At 42.1% G+C, this 20326-nt stretch overlaps 1 protein-coding gene across 1 annotated transcript; it reads left to right on the top strand.

Moving 5' to 3' along the window:
• Positions 1–10873: 10873 nt before the first annotated feature.
• ASCL4 (achaete-scute family bHLH transcription factor 4) lies at positions 10874–12948 on the top strand. The gene has a single exon (XM_061205563.1). The coding sequence runs from the start codon at positions 11148–11150 to the stop codon at positions 11679–11681; it is 534 nt and encodes a 177-aa protein (XP_061061546.1). The 5' UTR covers positions 10874–11147; the 3' UTR covers positions 11682–12948.
• The last annotated feature ends 7378 nt before the right edge of the window (positions 12949–20326 follow it).

The following is a 20326-nucleotide window of genomic DNA, read 5'->3' as shown; positions in this document are numbered from 1 at the left end:
GCGGCCCGCAAGCGGCGACCGCGCACCTACCCCCCCTCCCTCAACCCACCCTGTTCCGCGCTTGCGCGGCGCGGGGACCCGGGCCGGAGTGGGCGGGCCGTGAGAGGCTCGGCCCGGAACGCCTCGTCTCAGTCCGGCCGGGTCGAGTCGAGCGCCGAGCGATCGATCCCGTTGCTGAGTAACCAGGGCTGACGTGCGCACAGGGAGTGAGTTCTGAGTCTTATAAATCCACCAGACTTAGGATTTTGGTCTTCCTGGCATTCTCCTAGTAGGAAAGCGTGGGTCCACGCAAGCCCACAAGATTTGAAATAAGGGACTTAACCCAGAGGTGTTGGCGGTGTTGCCCAGAAGGAGTTGAATATCCCGAGTATTTGTCGTCATACGTTACATCTGAAGGTTGCTCAGTTTCCTTGCTTGAAGTCATAAAGGGTGGAGTTTGGGATTTTGTACAAATTTCCTTCCCCTTCTCTCTTTGCCGTTCGTCCCCTACTGCATGTCAGGCACCGTGCTAAGCCCTAGGGATACTGAGATGGCTTTAAAGGAAAGTGGTCCAAGTTCATGAGGATTGGACATTGAAACTACAACACACACTACCTAGTAGCTTCCATTCACCAGCAGAACAGCAGAGACCCAGGAATTCCTCCTTTCATTCAGAAGACACTTACTGAATTACATCTCAAACATAGGATACAAAATAACACACAGGTCTTGACTTTCAACAGCTTGCAGTGTAGTAGGGACCGGTGAGTTTTGAAAGTTCAGTCTCATGTGAAAGAGGCACATACAATGTTTTGGACGAGAGCCTGGAGTGGTGTCAACTCACGTAATGTCTCCCTTCCTTTACTTCTCAGAAGGAGAAAGAACATTCCAAGTTGAGGGAACTATTCACTGAACACTGGCAGGTCACGTTGGTTTTGCTCTCTTGTTGACAACAGATATCAATAGAAACCTAAATCAAGAAAGTCATCATATCACAACTAAGTGAGAAACAATATTCCCTAAAATGTCACATCAAACCTGGGGCCTAGGGAACGATGATGTCTTACAAAGGCTAAATAATTTCATTCTGGTTTTCCATGCCTATTCTTTTTGAACAATTTTATTAATTTCAGAAGTGTATGTAAAAATCAGGTCAGATAAATGTAAGAGCTAAAACTATAATACAGAAGAAAATATAGGAGAAAATCTTTGTAATCTTGATAGGATACAAAAATCAGGAACCACTAAAAATTTGACAAATTGAACTTCATCAAAATTAAAACTTTCGGTCTTGAAAAGACACTGTTGACAAAATGAAACGTCAAGCCAGAGATGGGGAGAAAATATTTGCAAAACAAATATCCGACAAAGGACTTTTATTGGAATGTATATAAACCCCTTTAAACTAAATAATAAGAAGGCAAACAACCCAACTTTTTTAAATGGGCAAAATGTTTGAACAGCCACTTCACCAAAGAAGATATATGGTTGGCAATTAAGCACACAAAAAGATAAGCAATTATTATTGATTAGGGAAATGCAAATCACAACACAATGAGGTAACATTACACACATCCTAGAGTGGCCAAAATTTAAAAGACCAACTACAACAAGTGTTGGTGCAGATACAAAACAACTGGAACCCTCACACTTTGCTGGTGAGAATGCAAAATGCTGTAGCCATTTTAGAAAACAACTTAGCAATTTTTATACCATATGATTCAGTAATTAACACTTCTAGGTGTTTACCCAAGAGAAAATACAAACATATGTACAAAGACGTGTACACAAATGTGCATAGAAGCTTTATTTATAATAACCTCAAACTGGAAATAACCCAAATGTCCATCCACTGGTGAATGAATAAACAAATTAGAGTATATCTACGTAGCGGAATACTATTCAACAATAAAAAGGAAAAAGCTATTCATAGGTGAATCTCAACAGCATTAAGCTAAGTAAAAGAAATCATACACAAAAGACTACATAATATGTGTATCCATTTATATGAAATTTTAAAAAAGCAAAACTGTAGTAATAAAAAGCAGGTAAGTGTCGGGAGTTGAGGATGAATGGGAGGAATGAGACTGCCTGCAAAGGGGCATGAGGGGACTTCTAAGGGTGATGTAATTATGTTGATTGTGGGAGTGGGTATATGACTGCATACATTTGTCAAAATTCATCAAATAGTACACTTGAGATTGGTGAGTTTTATTGTATGTAAAAATACCTCGAGGAAACAGTTCTCAGAGCTTTCTGAGATAGATGCTCTTCCTGGGTTATAATCCTCAGATTTGGCTTGAATAAAATTTTCCATTTCTTTCTTTTAAGAAAAAAACACTCAAAAAGTTGCTTTAAAAAGAAAATGATGTCAGGGTCATCAAAAATTGAAGCATCCTAACCCCATTCCCCAGACCAGATTAGGTCCACCATATGTTCTCTCACCGTCCTTATCTTCACTGTAATTAATTGTTTAATTTTCTGTCTTGCCAAGTAGATTTTAAGTTTTGGGGACAAGACGCATGTCTATCTTACTTAATGCTATATGACATAGCACAATTTTCAGCATATATTAGGTTCTCAATAAATATTTGTTGAATGAATGGAAGTCAAACTGGCATAAATCAAAGCTATGCTTATTGACTCAAATATCTACTTACTTGGAGACCTACAGTAAAATGGATGCCCACAGTTTGTCTAAGGAGTTGATTTAGGGTGACTTACCACTTAGGAGACACCAACGTGCCACTGAGACAATAAAAACAATAGGAGAATTACTGACCAATTAGACAAATAGAAATGAAGAGCATAGCTGCTCTTTTAGAACCCAAGTATTAGAAAGACTGTGGAACAAAGATGTAGGGTTACAATCAAAGGTAAACCTTAGAGATAATTGTGTATAAGACAAACCAGATAGCAAGCATTAATATTTTGCTGGATGGCAAAGACAGAAACAGAGAGCAAATTACCTTTTTTTTTTTAATTTATTTATTTTTTTATTTTTGTCTCCGTTGGGTTTTCGTTGCTGTGCTCGGGCTTTTCTCTGGTTGAGGTGAGCGGAGGCTACTGTTCGTTGTGGTGCACGGGCTTCTCATTGCGGTGGCTTCTCTTGTAGCAGAGCACAGGCTCTAGGCGCACGGGCTTCAGTAGTTGTGGTGCACGGGCTTAGTTGCTCCGCGGCACGTGGGATCTTCCCGGACCAGGGCTCGAACCCGCGTCCCCTGCATTGGCAGGCAGATTCCCAACCACTGCGCCACCAGGGAAGTCGCGCAAATTACCTTTAAACGTTATCTTCTAGCCCTAAAGACAAGGACAGTAATGGGTAAATTTGGGCCTGGACTGGGCTTCTTAGGATATCTTTCTTTCAATTGACTCTAATTAAGGTTTCAAATCCTGCTTCTATCGCTCATGTAAGGGAGGGTCTGGAAATGCGACTTTTTACGTGCGTAAACCTGTTCTTTGGAATTCTTGGGATTCTCATGCATAAGCCTGATTTATTGTAAATCAATAAACCTGATTTATTGTAAATCAGACTTATGATTTACAATCTGATATAATAAATTATAATTATCAAATATAACTCTAACTGACTTATTTCTTTATTTAGTATTTGCAGAAAGGCATGGAAAGGCTAGAGTTTGTTCAACAAATATGTGTTGAGTGCCTACTATTGCTCTAGGCACTGGGGAGACAACAGTGAACTAAACAGGCAAAAGATACCAGTTTTTATGGAGCTTACATTATAGTGGAGAAAGATAATAAACAAATAATTAAAATATAAAATACACGAGATAGCAATAAATACCATTAAAAATATGGCAAGGAATATAGATAGTGCTCAGGGATAGGAGCTGCAATTTTAAACAGGGTAGACAGGGAAGTCATCATTGAAAATGTGACATTTGAAACAAATGAGATGAGGGAGTGACCCATGTGCACATCTGGAAGAGTGTTTCACTCAGAGGGAATGGCAAGTGCAAAGGCCCCGAGGCAGGAGAATCCCTGACAGGTTTGAGGAATTGCAAGGAGGCCAGTGACACTAGCACTGGACGGTCTAATATGGGAACCACTAGGCACGTGTGGTTATTGAGCCCCTGAAATGTCCCTAGTTCAAATTGTGTAATTATTTTAGAGTGATTGTGTTACTGGCCCCAGTTCTTCACTCCTCTTGTAACCATGCCCTTTACAAGGGGACTTCATAGCTCATCCTAGGAAAAGAAAAAAGAAAAAGTTTTTTCTGCCCCTTGATTCTGAGTTTGCCATGTTAGACATATACTAGAATTCAGCCTAAATCATTGCCCCTCAGGCTCAAGAACTAAATAAATGCTTATTTTCTTAAGCTACTGAGTCTTGGGGTGGTTTATTTGATGGCCATTCTGAGAGGCTGCCTTCCTTTTCTTGGATACCACTGATTTTCTGCTTTGACCTTTGGAAACTGTTACATGGGTGTAAAAGATTAACCACTGGTATTTGGAACATTATTTCTCTTGGGTTAAGTTCCAAGTATTTGGTTTACCTTCTCTAAGGGCTGCAGAATGGCTTGTTTTCTAAATGGAGTGTGTATGGGACTAGAACTGGGATAATCTTGTGTGTTCTGTGGACTTAAAAAGCAGAAAACGTGTGGTGATAAACTAATTCAATTCCTCAGATTTGAAGAGACTACACGAATTTCAGTAGACGATCACCTAGGCTAGAACTGCTGAAGGAACCCTGACTTTGCTCAGACTGGGCAGTATGAGCCCTCTATTTGAGACTGAGTAGAATCAGAGACTGGGGGGAATGATCTGTGGAGTTTAACCAAAGAAATTTTGATGTTGATATCTTTGAATTTAAACCTATAGGGTAAGGTTATTTAAACTTTGGGTTTTAATTTATCCTTAGCAATTTGATAATGGGTGCTTTTTAAAATCTGAAGTATTGGGGACTTCCCTGGTGGTCCAGTGGTTGAGAATCTGCCTTCCAATGCAGGGGATGTGGGTTCGATCTCTGGTCGGGGAACTAAGATCCCACATGCCACAGGGCAACTAAACTCACACGCCCTGGAGCCCGCGTGTGTGCGCCAGAACTAGAGAGAAGCCCGCGCTGCAAAGAAGAGCCCTCACGCCGCAACGAAAGATCCCGCGTGCCACAACAAAGATCCCGTGTGCCGCAACTAAGACCGGATGCAGCCAAATAAATAAATAAATATTTTTTTTAAAATCTGAAGTATTACTCTACTGATAATTTGATTGCATAATCTCTGGCCAGCTATACTGAAATGGTTTTCATTAGAGAAAGGAAAAGAATGAGTTTTTGGCCAAGGGACCACCAGGCTTTGAGGTTAATTTAACAAATGTATTGTTCTGATCTACTTTAGAGATTTTAATGGGGCAAAAGCTAAACTGGTGCAACATTAGATGCTTTCCCATAAAAAAGTACAAGGATGCTAGCATTGGACTAGAGATCTTAGGCAATGAAATTCAATGAGAAAAAATAAACGAGTTATACTAGAAAAGAAGAAACAAAACTATCATTACTTGTAGACGATCTGATTACAGTTTAAGAAATTGTAGAAAACTATCTTTAAAAAATAACTATTGGGGGACTTCCCTGGCGGTCCAGTGGATAAGACTCCACGCTTCCAAGGCAGGGGGCACAGGTTCGATCCCTGGTTGGGGAACTGGGATTCTACATGCTTTACGGCACGGCCAAAAAAACAAAAAACAAACAAAAACTATTGGCAATTCCCTGGCGGTCCAGTGGTTAGGGCTCCAAGCTCTCACTGCTGAGGACCCAGGTTCGAACCCTGGTCCGGGAACTAGAATTCCACAAGCTGCGCGGTGTGGCCCCCGAAAAACCTATTAGAACTATCTTGAGTGGGGTGTTGTTTCACAAATGTATACATATATCAAAACTCATTGAATGATGTATTTAATATATGAACGTTTAACTATATGTAGATTTTCTCTCATTTAAAAATCATTAGAACTAGTAAGAGAGATCATGAGATGACTGGATTAAAAATTAACATGAAATAAGTCAATAGCTTTGAAAAAATTCTCTTCACAGCAGCAATCACACCTGTAAAACATCCTGAGATAACCATAACAAGAAGCATGTAAGATCTACATGAAGAAACATATGAAACTTTATTAAAGGGCAAAAAGAAGGCCTGAATAAATGAGTTCTACTATGTTCATATAGGAGAGATTCAATGTTAAAAAAAAAAAAGTAAATTCTCTCCAAATTAATCTGTATATTTAACACAATCCCAATTAGAATCCCAAAGTTTTCCTCTCTCACGGATATTAAAAGTGCATGTTGGGTTTCCCTGGTGGCGCAGTGGTTAAGAATCCTCCTGACAATGCAGGAGACACGGGTTTGAGACACGGGTTTCCTGGTCCGGGAAGATCCCACATGCCGCGGAGCAACTAAGCCCGTGAGCCACAACTACTGAGCCTGTGCTCTAGAGCCCGCGAGCCACAACTACTGAGCCTGCGAGCCACAACTACTGAAGCCCGCGTGCCTAGAGCCCGTGCTCTGCAACAAGAGAAGCCACCGCACTGAGAAGCCCGTGCACCGCAACGAAGAGTAGCCCCTGCTCGCCGCAACTAGAGAAAAGCCCGCGCCCAGCAACGAAGACCCAATGCAGCCAAAAACGAATGAATAAATAAATAAATTTTTTTAAACGTGCATGTTACTTTCCTCTTCTTTTCCAAATTTGGGCATCCTTGCTCAATAGTTCTTTCAGAGAAATTGCAAAGTCAGCCATCCATTCTCCAAGCCTTGAATGTGGTACATTTTTCTGATTCACACCAAGATGCCACATAGACAAGGAAAGGCCTTGTAAATGTGTGGTAGGAGAAGGTAGTCTTAAGCAAGAGAGAAAAGACAAAAACCACAAGGGAAGGATTAATGGATGTGACTACATCAAAGTTTTAGATTTCTATTCAATAAAAGACTGCATAGACAAGGTTAAAATGCAAATAGTGTTTGAGAAGTTCAGAAAAAAAAAACAGTAATAAATTGTACCTAAATATTTGTGGTTCTTTAAATCTTGCTGTAAATTATATTATCTTTAAAATAGAATGTAATGGTGTGGGTAAAGGATTAATAAAACTTTTCCTCTTCTTGCACAACAATTTGACCTTCAGTTAACTTGCTGTTATCTGTTTCTCTGAAACCTAATAAAGATCGAATGTCAGCTATGTTGTTAGGCAGCCTGACATATTAAAGCCATTACCTAATTGTTAGATTGCATCTGGGTTGCCACAACTATAGCTGGTGGGGGAGCATAGCTTTGGGCTTTCCTGAGTGTGAAGACACTAATTGGGCCCATGGTGAGGTCCCTGGAAGCTATGCCTATGGGGTCTTTACAAGACATACTGGCTCCTGAGGGGTACCAGACTTCTAAGTCAGGGCAGCTGCCACACTGGTCTGATGTGAGTGGTCTTGCCTTGCACCTGAGCTGTCACTTGGCCGCAGGTGGGTTAAGGGGGAGCAGCTATGTAGATTTCTGCATAGATTACTGCAAGGACTCCCAGGGAGGTGGAACGCCTAATTCTGCCCTGCTCAGAGCTATTGTTCCTGACCTAAATCCTTCCAAATGAATCTGATGCTAAATGTGGCCCATGGTAGTCTTAGTGAATCTTGAAGTTTAGTTGTGCCTGAGAAGACTCCTGGTGAATGCTGCACGTGGTAATACAAACAGTTTATACTTGGGCTATATAGAAAAGAACTAATTGGATAGAATTGTGTTAGATCATCAATTTGAGATTTATGTAACTACACCTGTGATAAATCTTACTTGGATCACGAGGTAATTATATATGTTTCCCTGGTCCCCCATCAGTGGCAGCTGATGCAAAGTGCAGGTACGGGGCCAGCGGGTATGCAGCCCTCTGTGCCATGGGTTTAGGATACCAAAATCTACAATGTGATATCAAATACTTCACAAGAAGAGCCAATCTAAGTCTCTTTATCTCACATGTTTCAAGCAAGTGATGAGGGACCTGTCTGAATTTTAGGGGTGGAAGTTTTCCTTGGCCTTAGAGATACCTTTAAGTCTCCTGAGCCTGACCTTTGGTGAATCCCATTCCCCCTTTTACAAGCAGATCTAAGTAGGACTACACAAACCTAGTCCCAAACGCTCTTGGCGGTTTTGCCTATCTGTAACTTGATCTAGCCAGTCTTAAGAAAGACATCTTTAAAGTTGGCAAGAACATTTGTCTGGATGAAAACTGACTGGGGAGTGATAGGGAGTCAGAATCTCCTCTTTTGATCTCTTATATAAGAAAGAAGGCAGCCCCTCCCCCCATCCCCCCACATACACACTCACGCACATCGTGCGAGTAAAATGATGCTTCTCTCACTGGAAAAACCACTTATTTCCAATGCACATGCACCTTCAAAAAGTGTAAGAAAGAGTGTCAGCATTCTTTGTGACCATATAGATCATGTAGTAATCATAACATTACTTGGACCCTCTAAAAAGACCACTATAGGATCAGGATCTGGCCATTGTTGATTGTGGTATTAGTAGTGGGAAAAAAAAATCCTGTAGATATTTATTCCTCAGAGACAGAATTTATAAGAAGCCAGAAAACTTGGCCCAAGAACTTTAAATTTTGATAAATCTGTTTGTTTAGGTCAGACCAGGGTATCATTTGAGTTTTCTATATATTTTATCTTAGTATTTTAAAGTTCACTAGATCAGAGAAAAGCAAAAGTAATATTGTTCTTTATAATACTTTAAATAGTAGAAATATCCATAAAGAAAAGTGAACCACTCCCCCATCCCCAATGCCACCTTTTTTAGGCAACCAATGACAAAAGTTTAGAGTGTGTCTTTCTACTTTTTCCTCTGTGCTCATGTGACGACATCGTGCAGAATAGTTTGTTTTAAGTTCATGCTGCATATGTTACCCCACCATTTGCTTTTTCCCCTTAACGTGTTATGGGCATCTCTGCAAGTTCTTACATATAGATCTAACTCATTATTTTTAATAACACAATATGCTAAAAGGATTAGCCCTTTCCCTATTGATGGACATTCAAGCTATTTCCATTTATTCTATTGTTTTAATCACTACAAACAATGCTGCAATAAAAATTATTGTACATATAAATCCATACTGGTGCATTTATTTTTGCGGGATAAAATTGTAGAGAACTCTGGGTCAAAGGATATGTGATGTGCACTATTAATTTTAATATTTTCCCAAAAGTTTGTAGCAATTTATGCTTCTGCCCTTCCCCCCAATCCTTGTTAGCAATCTTTTAAATTTTTGCCAATCTGAGGATGAAAAATGGTATCTTAACTATTCTCTTTTTTGTTCCCCTCCAATCTATTCTGCATTCTGCAGTGATCTTTTAGAAAAACAAATCTTACCACGTCACCTCTCTGCTCAAAACACCTCATTTATTTCCCATCACTCTTAGAGTAATGGCCGACATCTTTGACATGGCCAAAAAGCTCCTCGTGGTCTGATTGTCTGCCTCTCTGGTGGGCTTTTCGCCCAATAGGGCTTCCTCCTGATAGGTCTCAACTCTACTGAGAAATCAAGATGACATATGTTTGTTTGCTGGTACAAGCCTCAGAGGGATCTACGCCTTTTAAAATGTGACTAACTTATGCCTGAAAGGAATAATTGTTTCTATTTTATTTGCCTTGATGGAAGTGTTTTTCCAATTGCTTCAGGCAGATCATTAGAGTAAACAGGGAAGCGTAGGACTTGTCAAAAAAAACATGTTAGGGCGACACCTTGGCTCCCGAGGAATAGGCAGAAAGTCTGATTGAAAACATAGGGGGTTTTTGCTTCTCTTGTTTTTAAGTCAGACTTTTAAAGTAGAAGCTGCCTTTAATGTGCTGATTTGCAGAACAGGAAATCTGATTTTCAGTGTGATAACACATTCTTTGACATTAACCAGTACAGTTGGATCTTTAATGACACTTTCATCTTAAAAGCCCTTCACCAACACGGTGGATTAATTATTCATTTTTGGTTGTGTGTTAAAAAGACAAATCTTCAAAGCCATCATCCTTTCTCCTTGGAACTGGGGCTCTCCACCTTTCAAATGTTGCTTTCTTACCCCCAAGGGAGAAAATAAATTACATCTTTTTTTTTTAAGACAAAAAGAATACAATAGAAATATACTCTTTACACTATGGAAAGCTGATGTCCTTATATCCTGGGTGGGATTAGAAGAGGTCGGGAATCAGTGTTTAAGCTGTGTTTACAGCAAGCACTGTGAGAAATAACTCTGGCTAAAAGTGTTTGTTACTGCTCAGTCTTTTGCTGTGCTCTTAAAAAGTAGCACAAATACATCACGGCCCCGTGTTCAACATAATAATACGCAGACCCTTATATTTGTTGCTAAAGTATATTTCTTTTCTGTTCTCTTCAAAAAATGTCTACTTGGGTTTTTAAAAGTTTTGGTTTCGGAGAAGAAAACCCTCAAGCCTTCCCTGGGGTCCTCCATAACCTGACACATTTTATAACCACAAGGGAGCAGTCTTCCCCTTGATGAGGTCTTCTCTCCACCTCTCCAGAAATGAAAGAGCAAGTGTAAGTTTGCAAACAGCCTAAAAGCTCTTTCCATTAGCCCTGGACGCCGGAAACCACGAAGGGCGGTCAAGTCTTGATTTTCAAGGGGAAAGCCTCTGGTAAACTTTCGCTCAGCCGCCAGGAGATCTGTTGGTTCCTGGGAGGAGTTCTTCTGAAACCTTGAAGATTCGTATGTTCATGAAGACACAGAGCGGTGGATTACAGTAATTGAAAAGCTTTGGTGGCTTTGGAAGATTACTATATGTTTGGTGTGCGCTCACATTTCCAGGCTAGGGGACCGAGTAGAGGAACCCCTTTTGTTATCTTTTGAAATAAGATCAGAAGGGAAGACGGGGTGTGAAGTGTGGATTGGGGGGGCGGGGGGGTCCTAAATCTTTGCCTATCACCTCCGCCTGGATCATTATAAAAAGATCGAGGAGTACAATGAACTTAGGGGATCATGCAACGTTTCCGTGAAGCCTGTTCTTGAACCTAGCTTCCGGATCCAGAAACTTCTCCAGAAGCAGACCAGCTGTGCTAGGCAGTCTGAATGGACCAGCAACTCCGCTTTGAAGATTTATTTTCAGTCTTATCTTCTGCTGAGAGATTCACCTCTGGGGTGATTGGTTCGCTTTTCGGCGGATGACGGAGAAACGTAAACAGGCCGGACTGCTGACCCTGCCGTACCACCTGCTCCCGGGGCCCATGGGCGTGCCTGCGTCCCTGCCCCGCCTTCCCCTGCGGGACCCCTTCAGGGTCTCCTTGCGTCTGGACGCCGCGTGCTGGGAGCGGGAGCGGGAGCGGGAGCGGGGCGGCTGCGCTCCGCGGCGGCCGTACTTGCCCCTGCCGCTGGACGGCGCCTTCGAGCCCGCCTTCCTCCGCAAGCGCAACGAACGCGAGCGGCAGCGGGTGCGCTGCGTGAACGAGGGCTACGCGCGCCTCCGAGCTCACCTGCCCCGCGAGCTGGCGGACAAGCGCCTCAGCAAAGTGGAGACGCTCCGCGCCGCCATCCGTTACATCAAGCACCTCCAGGAGCTGCTGGAGCGCCACGCGCGGGGGCAGGAGGGCGCGGCCGGCGCCGACCCCTTGCTCAGGGCCGAATGCAACAGCGACGGCGAGTCCAAGGCCTCGTCGGCGCCTTCGCCCAGCAGCGAGCCCGAGGAGGGGGCCTGTTAGCGAGCGCTGGGCCGGCCCGGACCCCTCCCGCTGCGCCGCGCGCTTTTGGAGTCTGCTCTAAGGTTCCCTCCGGAGATGGTTTGCATTTGCAATCTTTTTTTTTTTTTTCTCTCCAGAACTAAATCTTAGGAAAAAGAAATGAGTGCTTTAGGGGGAAAAAATGGTTTTGACATTCTAGTTGTTTCCACCCCTTCCACCCCCCCTGTTGGTTATGTGCCTGCAACTGAAAGATGCTTATGAAACTCTTCCTGTACTTCTCAAAGACAAACTGTACCAGACTCTGAACTCCTCAAAGGGCGAAAACAACGAGGATTTGCCACAGTCAGCGGGGTGGGTAAATTAGGGACATAAATACTGAAACAAATCCAACCTTAACCAAAGAAGAACTTTCCAAAACTAGCTAACTAAATAACAGCCCTTAAGATGAGCGGAAGGTTTTTCCTGCATTCCTTCATTTGGGAATCGATGAGAAATGTAATCGACACCGTGCTTTGGAGGAAGGTGGCCCTAAGCTGACACCTGGGAACACGTTTGCCAGAGCGCGCGGCCAGGTCAGCCTGTGCTATTGACTAAGCGTGTGGATGGCGGTGCTAGAAAGGACATTCCATATTGGAAACATCCTGTTTTATCAAAAAAGTGGTCGTGTGGGAACTTCATAGCATCTAGCAGATAGTAACGTGTCAGTGGCAATGATCTTTTTGGAAGAGAACTCAGATTTGTATGAAAACTTACTTTTCCTCTCAGGTGTCTTGTGCGTCGTGTTTTCATTTTCCTTCTCTTTGCACCCCTCACCTCCACCCCCTTGTTCTCACTCCATCTAACTTTCGGTTAAAGTGACACTGTGGCCTTAAAAAAAAGGAAGTACTTAGATGGTTGAATGGGAGGGATTGAGGTTGGGACATTCTCATACTTTTATCACCTTGAGGGCTTCCAGGTATCCTGAAATTGTCTAGTGACTCTGGAAGTCTTTTAAAAATATTTAATTCTGGTCTTTTTTTTTTTTTTTCCTGAGAAACAATTATAAATTCAGTAGGTAAGTCAAATACTTGTTGACATATGAAGATAAGCTTCCTATCTCTAAAGTTTTCTAATATGCTGACTTTCCCTTTCCCTGGAGACAGCTTTGCTCTGGGGGTGAGGGGGTTTGGGGGGGCCGGGAAGAGGACAAAGAGAGAAAACTAACAGTGCTGAGACCTTTCCAGGTATTATTTCATTAAGTCCCACACTGAGGTAGCTTTTATTACCCCCTTTCTGCAGATGTGTGAACAGAGGGAAGCAAATAAACAATAAACATCTTTTATGTGCCAGCAATTTTGTTGTGTGGTTTTCACATTTTGTCCTATTTATTCTCATAAATCTGTGAAGTGGGTATTATACATATTTGTAGTTAAAAAGAAAAAAAAAAAAAAAAAAAAAGAGGCTGGGAGAGGTTACATGCCTTGCCTGGGTTAGTGTTGCTAGAATTAGTTGAGCTGAGATCCAGTCCTAAGTCTGCCTTACCCTGAAGCCCAGGCTTGCTTTCTGCCTGACCGTGCTCTCCCTTGCCCTGTCATTTGCTAGCTAGGTGACCAGCAAATGCTTCTTAACCTCTCTGCAACTCAGTTTCCTCCTCCTCGTCCTACTACTTCACAGAAGCATAGATTACAGACCTTAGTAATCTGCAAGCTACAATCAGATGATTAAGTTAGTAGTGTTAGTGTTATTGTTTGGAGAAAGTACTATTTATTAGCTCTACGGAGAGTAAGCCTGGTTAAAAATGATGTCTAGATGGACTGAGTGTGATTTCTTCAGTGTTCAGAAGGAGGATGGAGTAAACCACACTTTTTTTAGGATTCTATCTTCTATTGTAAGGTTCTAGGGGACATGACTGGTGGAATGCTGAATCCATGTTGAAATGTATTACTACTAATATTTATGACGATGAATTATTATGGGGTTCTATTGTTTCTGACTGCTCAGATAAATGCTGTGCAATGATTTACTACCAAACTACTTTTTCTTTAGAAGCAGAGCTTTGTGGTTTGAATGAGCAAGATGGAACAGCTATTTTCTCTTACCCATTACTTAGTTACATTCTGACAAACTCCTATAATGTATCCATTTTTTCTCCAGGCTGGTTCTTATTCCAGTGCCAGTTTCAGTGAAGCAAGTATAAGTAAGATATATTTGCTAATTAGGGGGAAAAAGAAAAGAAAAAAAAAGGGAAAGCACTCATGTTACCTTCCTGGCTGTGTTGGAGAAGAGGCTAATTAATCAAGTTGTTAACTGAGAACCTTGAGAGACTTTTTTAGGGGTATTCGTTGGACGGTAATAACACTCCTTATTCCTTTTTTCTGCTCCAGCTAATGGGTGAGAACCTTGACATTCTCTTTTCTAAAGTAGGAATAATAAAAAAAGAGTATATTTTGTTTAATCTATACAGGTTATGTGGTTGCTTTTAATGCAGGAAAAAAGAAATAAAGATTTCTTCATTTACTTCTTCAAAATATGTGTATAAAATGTGCGAATAAATATAATATACTTGGCTGACATGAGTGGTTTATAAAGAGAAGGACAAGGGCAGTTTTAAAAGAGAACTTTTTTTCTGGATAAAATTTCTTGAGAGACTTCTAATGAGACTTTTGTTTAAAGTCCTATTGAAAAAAAAATTTTTTTAATTAAAAAAATTTAAGTCCTATTGAGAATAAAGCAATGATTTTGAGAAACCTTTTGGAAAAAAAATAATAAAATCCTATCTCAATCATGTAACTTTTTTTAGAGAAAAAAAAAAAAATCAGGCAGTTTCTCTGGAACTTTCCTAATGGCTTACAGGAGGAGCACCAATCCAGGAATGAGAACTTTTAAAATGTTCAGTCTTCCCTTTTTCTGTGACTGAACACTTAATTAACCATAGAACAATTTGACTCTGGGAACTCCCTGGCGGTCCAGTGGTTAGGACTCCATGCTTTCACTGCCGAGGGCTCGGGTTTATTCAGGGAACTAGGATCCCGCAGGCCTCCTAGAATCAATGGAGTGGAGAGGAGTTTTATGGAAATGATGCATTCATGAAAGGAGAAACATTGCAAGTCCTTCAAGATCTTCCCTATTTCTTTGGACACTCAGCCAAGACATATCCATTGATTACATTGTATTGCTTTTAGAATATTCATAACACTGATTAATAACTGTGACACCTCACCCCCATCCCTCGGGTGCAAAGAAGGAGGGGCTGTAGAGGGGTGTGGGAGAGTGTGCCCTCGGGCTTGGCCTTTTACTGATCTGGTGACCTTGGGCGAGTCCCTAACTTTAGTGATCTCAGTTCCCTATGCTAGGGCACGTGAAGATTGGACTGCATGATCTTTTAGGACATCCAGCTAGAAAATGCCATTCTTCTGACATGTGCGAAGTCCTAGACTAGGGGAAACAAATGGCGGTAAGACATGCCCGCTTCCTGCCACACAGTGTAGTGGCTCTATGCTTCTGTATCATCTCCTCCCTTCTGACATGTGCGAAGTCCTAGACTAGGGGAAACAAATGGCGGTAAGACATGCCCGCTTCCTGCCACACAGTGTAGTGGCTCTATGCTTCTGTATCATCTCCTCCCTCTAGAAAGATCCAGTCCCAGAGCTGCAGTTTACACTTTGAGTCTAGTTGCTGTTACAATGCTTAATTTTAAAAAAGACAAACTTCATAATCTTTTGTGGAGTGGACTTTGAAGAATCTTACAATCTGGAGGAAAAATGAGCCCATTTCACCTCAATATGAGGTAAAAAGGTGTAAGTGTTACAACTGGGGTCCAAAATGAAAAATGCTATGAGGATACAGAGAAAGGAGGGATTTGTTCTAACTTCAAGTGAGCAGAGGACTAGGAGGGAAGGCTTTGGGGGATACAGCATTGGGCAGGTGAAAATGGAATGAGAATTACAGGCACAGAATCCAAGGGGAACAATTACAGGCAGAGCATCTAGGGGGGAATCGACTGGATTCCTACCTAGAAGCAAGGAACTGTTTGGAGAATAGAAGCCAAGTAATAGGAGATTAGAAATGATGGCTGAGACTAGGTTCTAGGAGGCATTGAAAGCCCGGCTAAAATAACTTGAGCTTTATTTTTAAGACAATGGGGAACTATTGAAAAAAAACTTTTTTTTTTTTCTTGCAGAGAGGGTGAACTGTTCAGCGCTGTGGCTGAGGATCACTCTGGTGGCAGGAAGCAGCAGACTGATGGGGTATTGCAATAATGAAGGAAGAGGAAGTGAGGGCTTAAGTGAAGGCAGTGGCGGTGGGGATGGGAAGGAAGGGATGGATTAGGAGGTGATGTGGGTGTAGCACTAATAGGTCTTGGCTACTCAGAGGATGGGGCTGGGGATGAAGAAGAGGAAGAAGTTAGAAACAACTCTAGTGAGTTCCCACTAACTGAAGTTGGGAATGCAGAAAGAGAAGCAGATTGAAAAGGTACCTGTCTTGATTTGGAGATGCTGGGTTTAAAATATTAATAGGTTACTCCTGTCCACAAGCAGTTGGAAATGCCGACAATGTGGTCAGGAGGGAAGTCAAGGACAGCTGTAGATTGAGAGGCATAAACATATAGGCAGCAGCAGGAGTAGACGAGATCTCCCAGGGAGAGAAGAAAGCCAGGCAGGCCTACACTGAAGGAGTGGCAGAAGAAAAAATGTCTTTGAAGAGGACTGAGAAGTTGGAAGGAGAACCAGGCTGGTGTGAGATCATGACAATTAAATGAAGATGTCATTTTGTAAGAAGAAGGCAGTGGACAGCATCAAGTGAGTCAGAGGTGTCAGGGAGTTTAAGTGTGAGAGGGATGCATTGGATTTAGCCATTGAAAGATCACTAGAGGGACTTCCCTGGTGGCTCAGTGGTTAAGAATTCGCCTGCCAATGCAGGAGACACAGGTTCGAGCCCTGGTCCAGGAAGATCCCACATGTCGCGGAGCAACTAAGCCTGTGCACCACAACTACTGAGCCTGCGCTCTAGAGCCTGCGAGCCACAACTACTGAGCCCACATGCCAAAGAGCCCGTGCTCCACAACAAGAGAAGCCACCGCAACTAGAGAAAGCCCGCACGAAGCAACAAAGACCCAGCACAGACAAAGATAAATTAACTAAAAAAATAATAAATTAATTAAAAAAAAAAAGATCACTAGAGACCTTTGTAAAAGGATGGGGTGAGAAAGCAGAGGTAAGGCTGAAAACTGTCCTTTCAAGATGCTTCACAGCGAACAGAGGAGGAGAGCTGGGATGACATAAAGGGAAACCAGACGGAGGAGAAGATGGCACATCAAAGACAGTTCTGAGCCTGAGGTCTTACAGGTGAAACTGTTCTAGTTGATGCAGAGGCTCACAGGTGACAGGGCTTCAAGTAGTCTGAAGTCAGGTGGAGGTGAAGGTCCTAGGAATTGGCAATATTAAAGAACTGGGAGGCCAGCGGGTTGGAAGGTAACCAGTTAAGACTAAAGTGGATGTTTAAGTCATTGAAGAAGATGGAGCAGGGTCTCCCATTTGCAGACAACGGTGATGACAATGAGAAGAGGGCTGTATGAAAAGTATGACTGTATGGGTTTAATATTGTTCCTTAGGTACTGTCTGGCTTCAAAAGCACTGAGTTCACAGTTTTTAATGACTTCGTTAACAAGTCTCACAAACTCCTCTGTGATGACACAAAAATTTAAATGATATTCGTATTTATTTCATATTTTATACTTTTGTGACTAAACAACTCTGGAAGTCCGCCAGTGTCTATTGTATAAGATAATGATAATATACACAACACATCTTGCCTGAGTCTGGCAGCAAATAATAGATGCTCAATAATTTATTAATTTCCTTTTTTTTCTGTGGCTTCTAGGGCTAAAAAAAAAAAAAAATTCTTGGGGACTTCCCTGGTGGCGCAGTGGTTAAGAATCCACCTGCCAATGCAGGGGACACGGGTTCGATCCCTGGTCCCAGAAGATCCCACATGCTGCGGAGCAACTAAGCCCGTGCGCCACAACTACTGAGCCTGCTCTCTAAAGCCCGCAAGCCACAACTACTGAGCCCACGTGCCACAACTACTGCAGCCCGTGTGCCTAGAGCCCGTGCTCCGCAACAAGAGAAGCCACTGCAATAAAAGCCCGTGCACTGCAACGAAGACCCAACACAGCCAAAAATAAATAAATAAAATAAATAAATTTATTAAAAAAAAAAATTCTTCTCACGTAGAATAGCATTTACAGAACAACCTGTATAAAGTAACTGCAGTGGATCAAGGGCTGATGAGAAAGAAGAAAACAGTATCTTATTTTCTTCCCTTTGTGGAATTATTTCTGGAGACAAGAAGAAGAATAAAATAACCTAGGAAAAAGGAACAAAGTTTGGAGGCGAGTAGAATTGAGATGCCCTTCAGTCATCTAGATCTGAAGAGATGGGGTCTGCTCCTTTGGCCTAGCCGTTTGTGATTTTTGGGTAACATAACTTCAACTCAGGACACTTGAATTTAACTCTCATCCTCCTGACTCCAGGTCCTATAAGCCTTAATTGACTTTGAGAGCAAAGTCCCATCAGACTGGGGAAGGCGTTTCATAGGCTGAGTCAGCGTTAGCCGGCTATAGCCAACCATGGTTTCAGATGGTGCATTTCAAAAGCTTTCTGAGCTGTTTCTGCTCAGAAACCTCTGAAGGTTTTTTTCAACGCTCCCAAAGTTATCATTGTCTTCTCCCAAAATGGATAACAATCCCACTTGTCGCCCTGGGAATGAGACTTTTGATGGAAATGTGGCTCAGCGGACTCCTTCTCTGCAGAACGATCACTTCTCCACCCTTCTCTTTCAGCCATCACCGGCCCTTTTATCTCCATGTGAGGCGGACAGGCTGCTGGAAGAGGGCAGAAGGCCTGAAATTGCTTTATATTTTCTTTATTGGTCCATGAAACCATAGAACCATTCCCAGCTCTTTGATTATCATCGCTGAGTTGTGTATGCGTTTTACACGCAGGCTCTCTGGGTGGTGAGATTGGTCTTTAATCCTTTCGTAGCTATTTAGCTGCGTCCTTTGCTGAAAACCTGTCAGCGGCCTTTTCATGTTGGGTTACTCACTGTCATTAACCACAGCCAAAATGAAACTGCAGTTGTGGCAGAAGGACGTGCGTCCAGACGATGAAACTCTCCAAACTGGTTTTTGCCTGCAGAGCAAGCCTTGAGGGGGCCACTGCTGAAGACATTTCTCATTTCCCTGACAGTGGAAACATCTCTGAAGAAGGAATCCTATCTCAGAGTCACAGGACTAGAAAGGGCCTTGGGAAATGACCTGATTCAACCCCAGGGGTTTTAGTGAAATGAAGGATTAAACCATGCAGGGCAGAAGCATATCTGTTCTCTCTTAAAAGACCTCTAATGACAGAAATTCTCCACCAGTTGACATTTCCTGAGGGCCTACCAGACAGGAGGCTAGCCCTTCTATGTATTATTCTCATCTGATCTTCACAACCATCCTACAAGGTATGTATATCACTTCCATTTTAAAGATGAGGAAGTGAAGCTTAGAGAGGTTAAGTAGCATATCATACAGATCAGTGGTAGTAAACTGTCTCTGGTTGGTCTTCATCCATCCATCTGTCCATCCATCCATTGATCAATCAGTAAGTATTTACTGGTTGCCTACATGGAGCTTAATTTTAGGAGAGGAAGAAAGTCAGTAAACAAGCATAAATATGCTTCAGGTGGTGATAATGGCCAAGAAAAATAAAGCAAGGATTTTTGTAATTCAATTACTTTTCACTCTAATTTTCAACCAACATCTCTTCTCCTTCTACTGTTCTAAAGCAGCCCTGTGCAGATTCAAATGACTAGACAACTTTCAATCAGACCAGCATATCTGAAGACTGACATTAAGTTCCCCTGTAAGCTCTTCTTGTTTGAGACCCATGGTTACCACACTCAGCTCAATATCCATGTAAAAAAACGAGGGACAAATGGAATAAAGTGGGGTCCTACTTGATAAGGGGATCCCCATCAATCCCCTTTCACATTCACAGCAACCAAAGTTGATTCAGAACATTAGAACACTTCCTGATGTAATTTCGGCTTGACATCTGCAGGTAAGCCAAGTGTTCCCCACAGAGGCCCATGACACTAGCTGCACCTTGACAGAGTAGAAAGGACCTGTATTCCAGTCCTGACTGAAGCACTTATTGGTTATGTTTCCTTGGGCAAGTGACATGACTGCTCTGAACCTATTTTTCTCATCTGTAAAATTAAGGATAGTAACTCCTGTTCCATCTCACAGGGTTGTGGTAAAGGTGAAATGAGGCTACATAAGTAAAATATCTCTCTAAAAAGTGCTATTATCACTATTAACCCATACGCAAATCAATTCTCCAATGGAAGTTAGGGATCGCTTTGCAGAGAAATACAACTACTCTATCCAATTTGAGGAAAATTCTATTCAGCATAAAGTCAGTTGATATTGATTAAATTCTCAAGTATGAGGATGGAAATAGAAACATAGTAGGTTTTCTAATGTTGTGTAAGAAGTCACTCTAAAATTTACAACAGCAATTTATTGTTTCTCACAATTGAGACTGTGCGGGTGGTTCATCTGCTGGTCTCCCTTGAGGAGAAGAGAGGAGAGGAAGATTCTTTTATAAAGGAGAGGGGAAAGTTGGGAGGGGCTGTTATAA

This window comes from Eubalaena glacialis, chromosome 11 (assembly GCF_028564815.1).
Source record: "Eubalaena glacialis isolate mEubGla1 chromosome 11, mEubGla1.1.hap2.+ XY, whole genome shotgun sequence".
Taxonomy (NCBI): Eukaryota; Metazoa; Chordata; class Mammalia; order Artiodactyla; family Balaenidae; genus Eubalaena; species Eubalaena glacialis.
This window is presented reverse-complemented; position numbering and strand designations above follow the sequence as displayed.

Coding starts and splice junctions, on each gene's coding strand:
- ASCL4 (XM_061205563.1), top strand. CDS start 11,148: ATGACGGAGAAACGTAAACAGGCCGGACTGCTGACCCTGCCGTACCAC.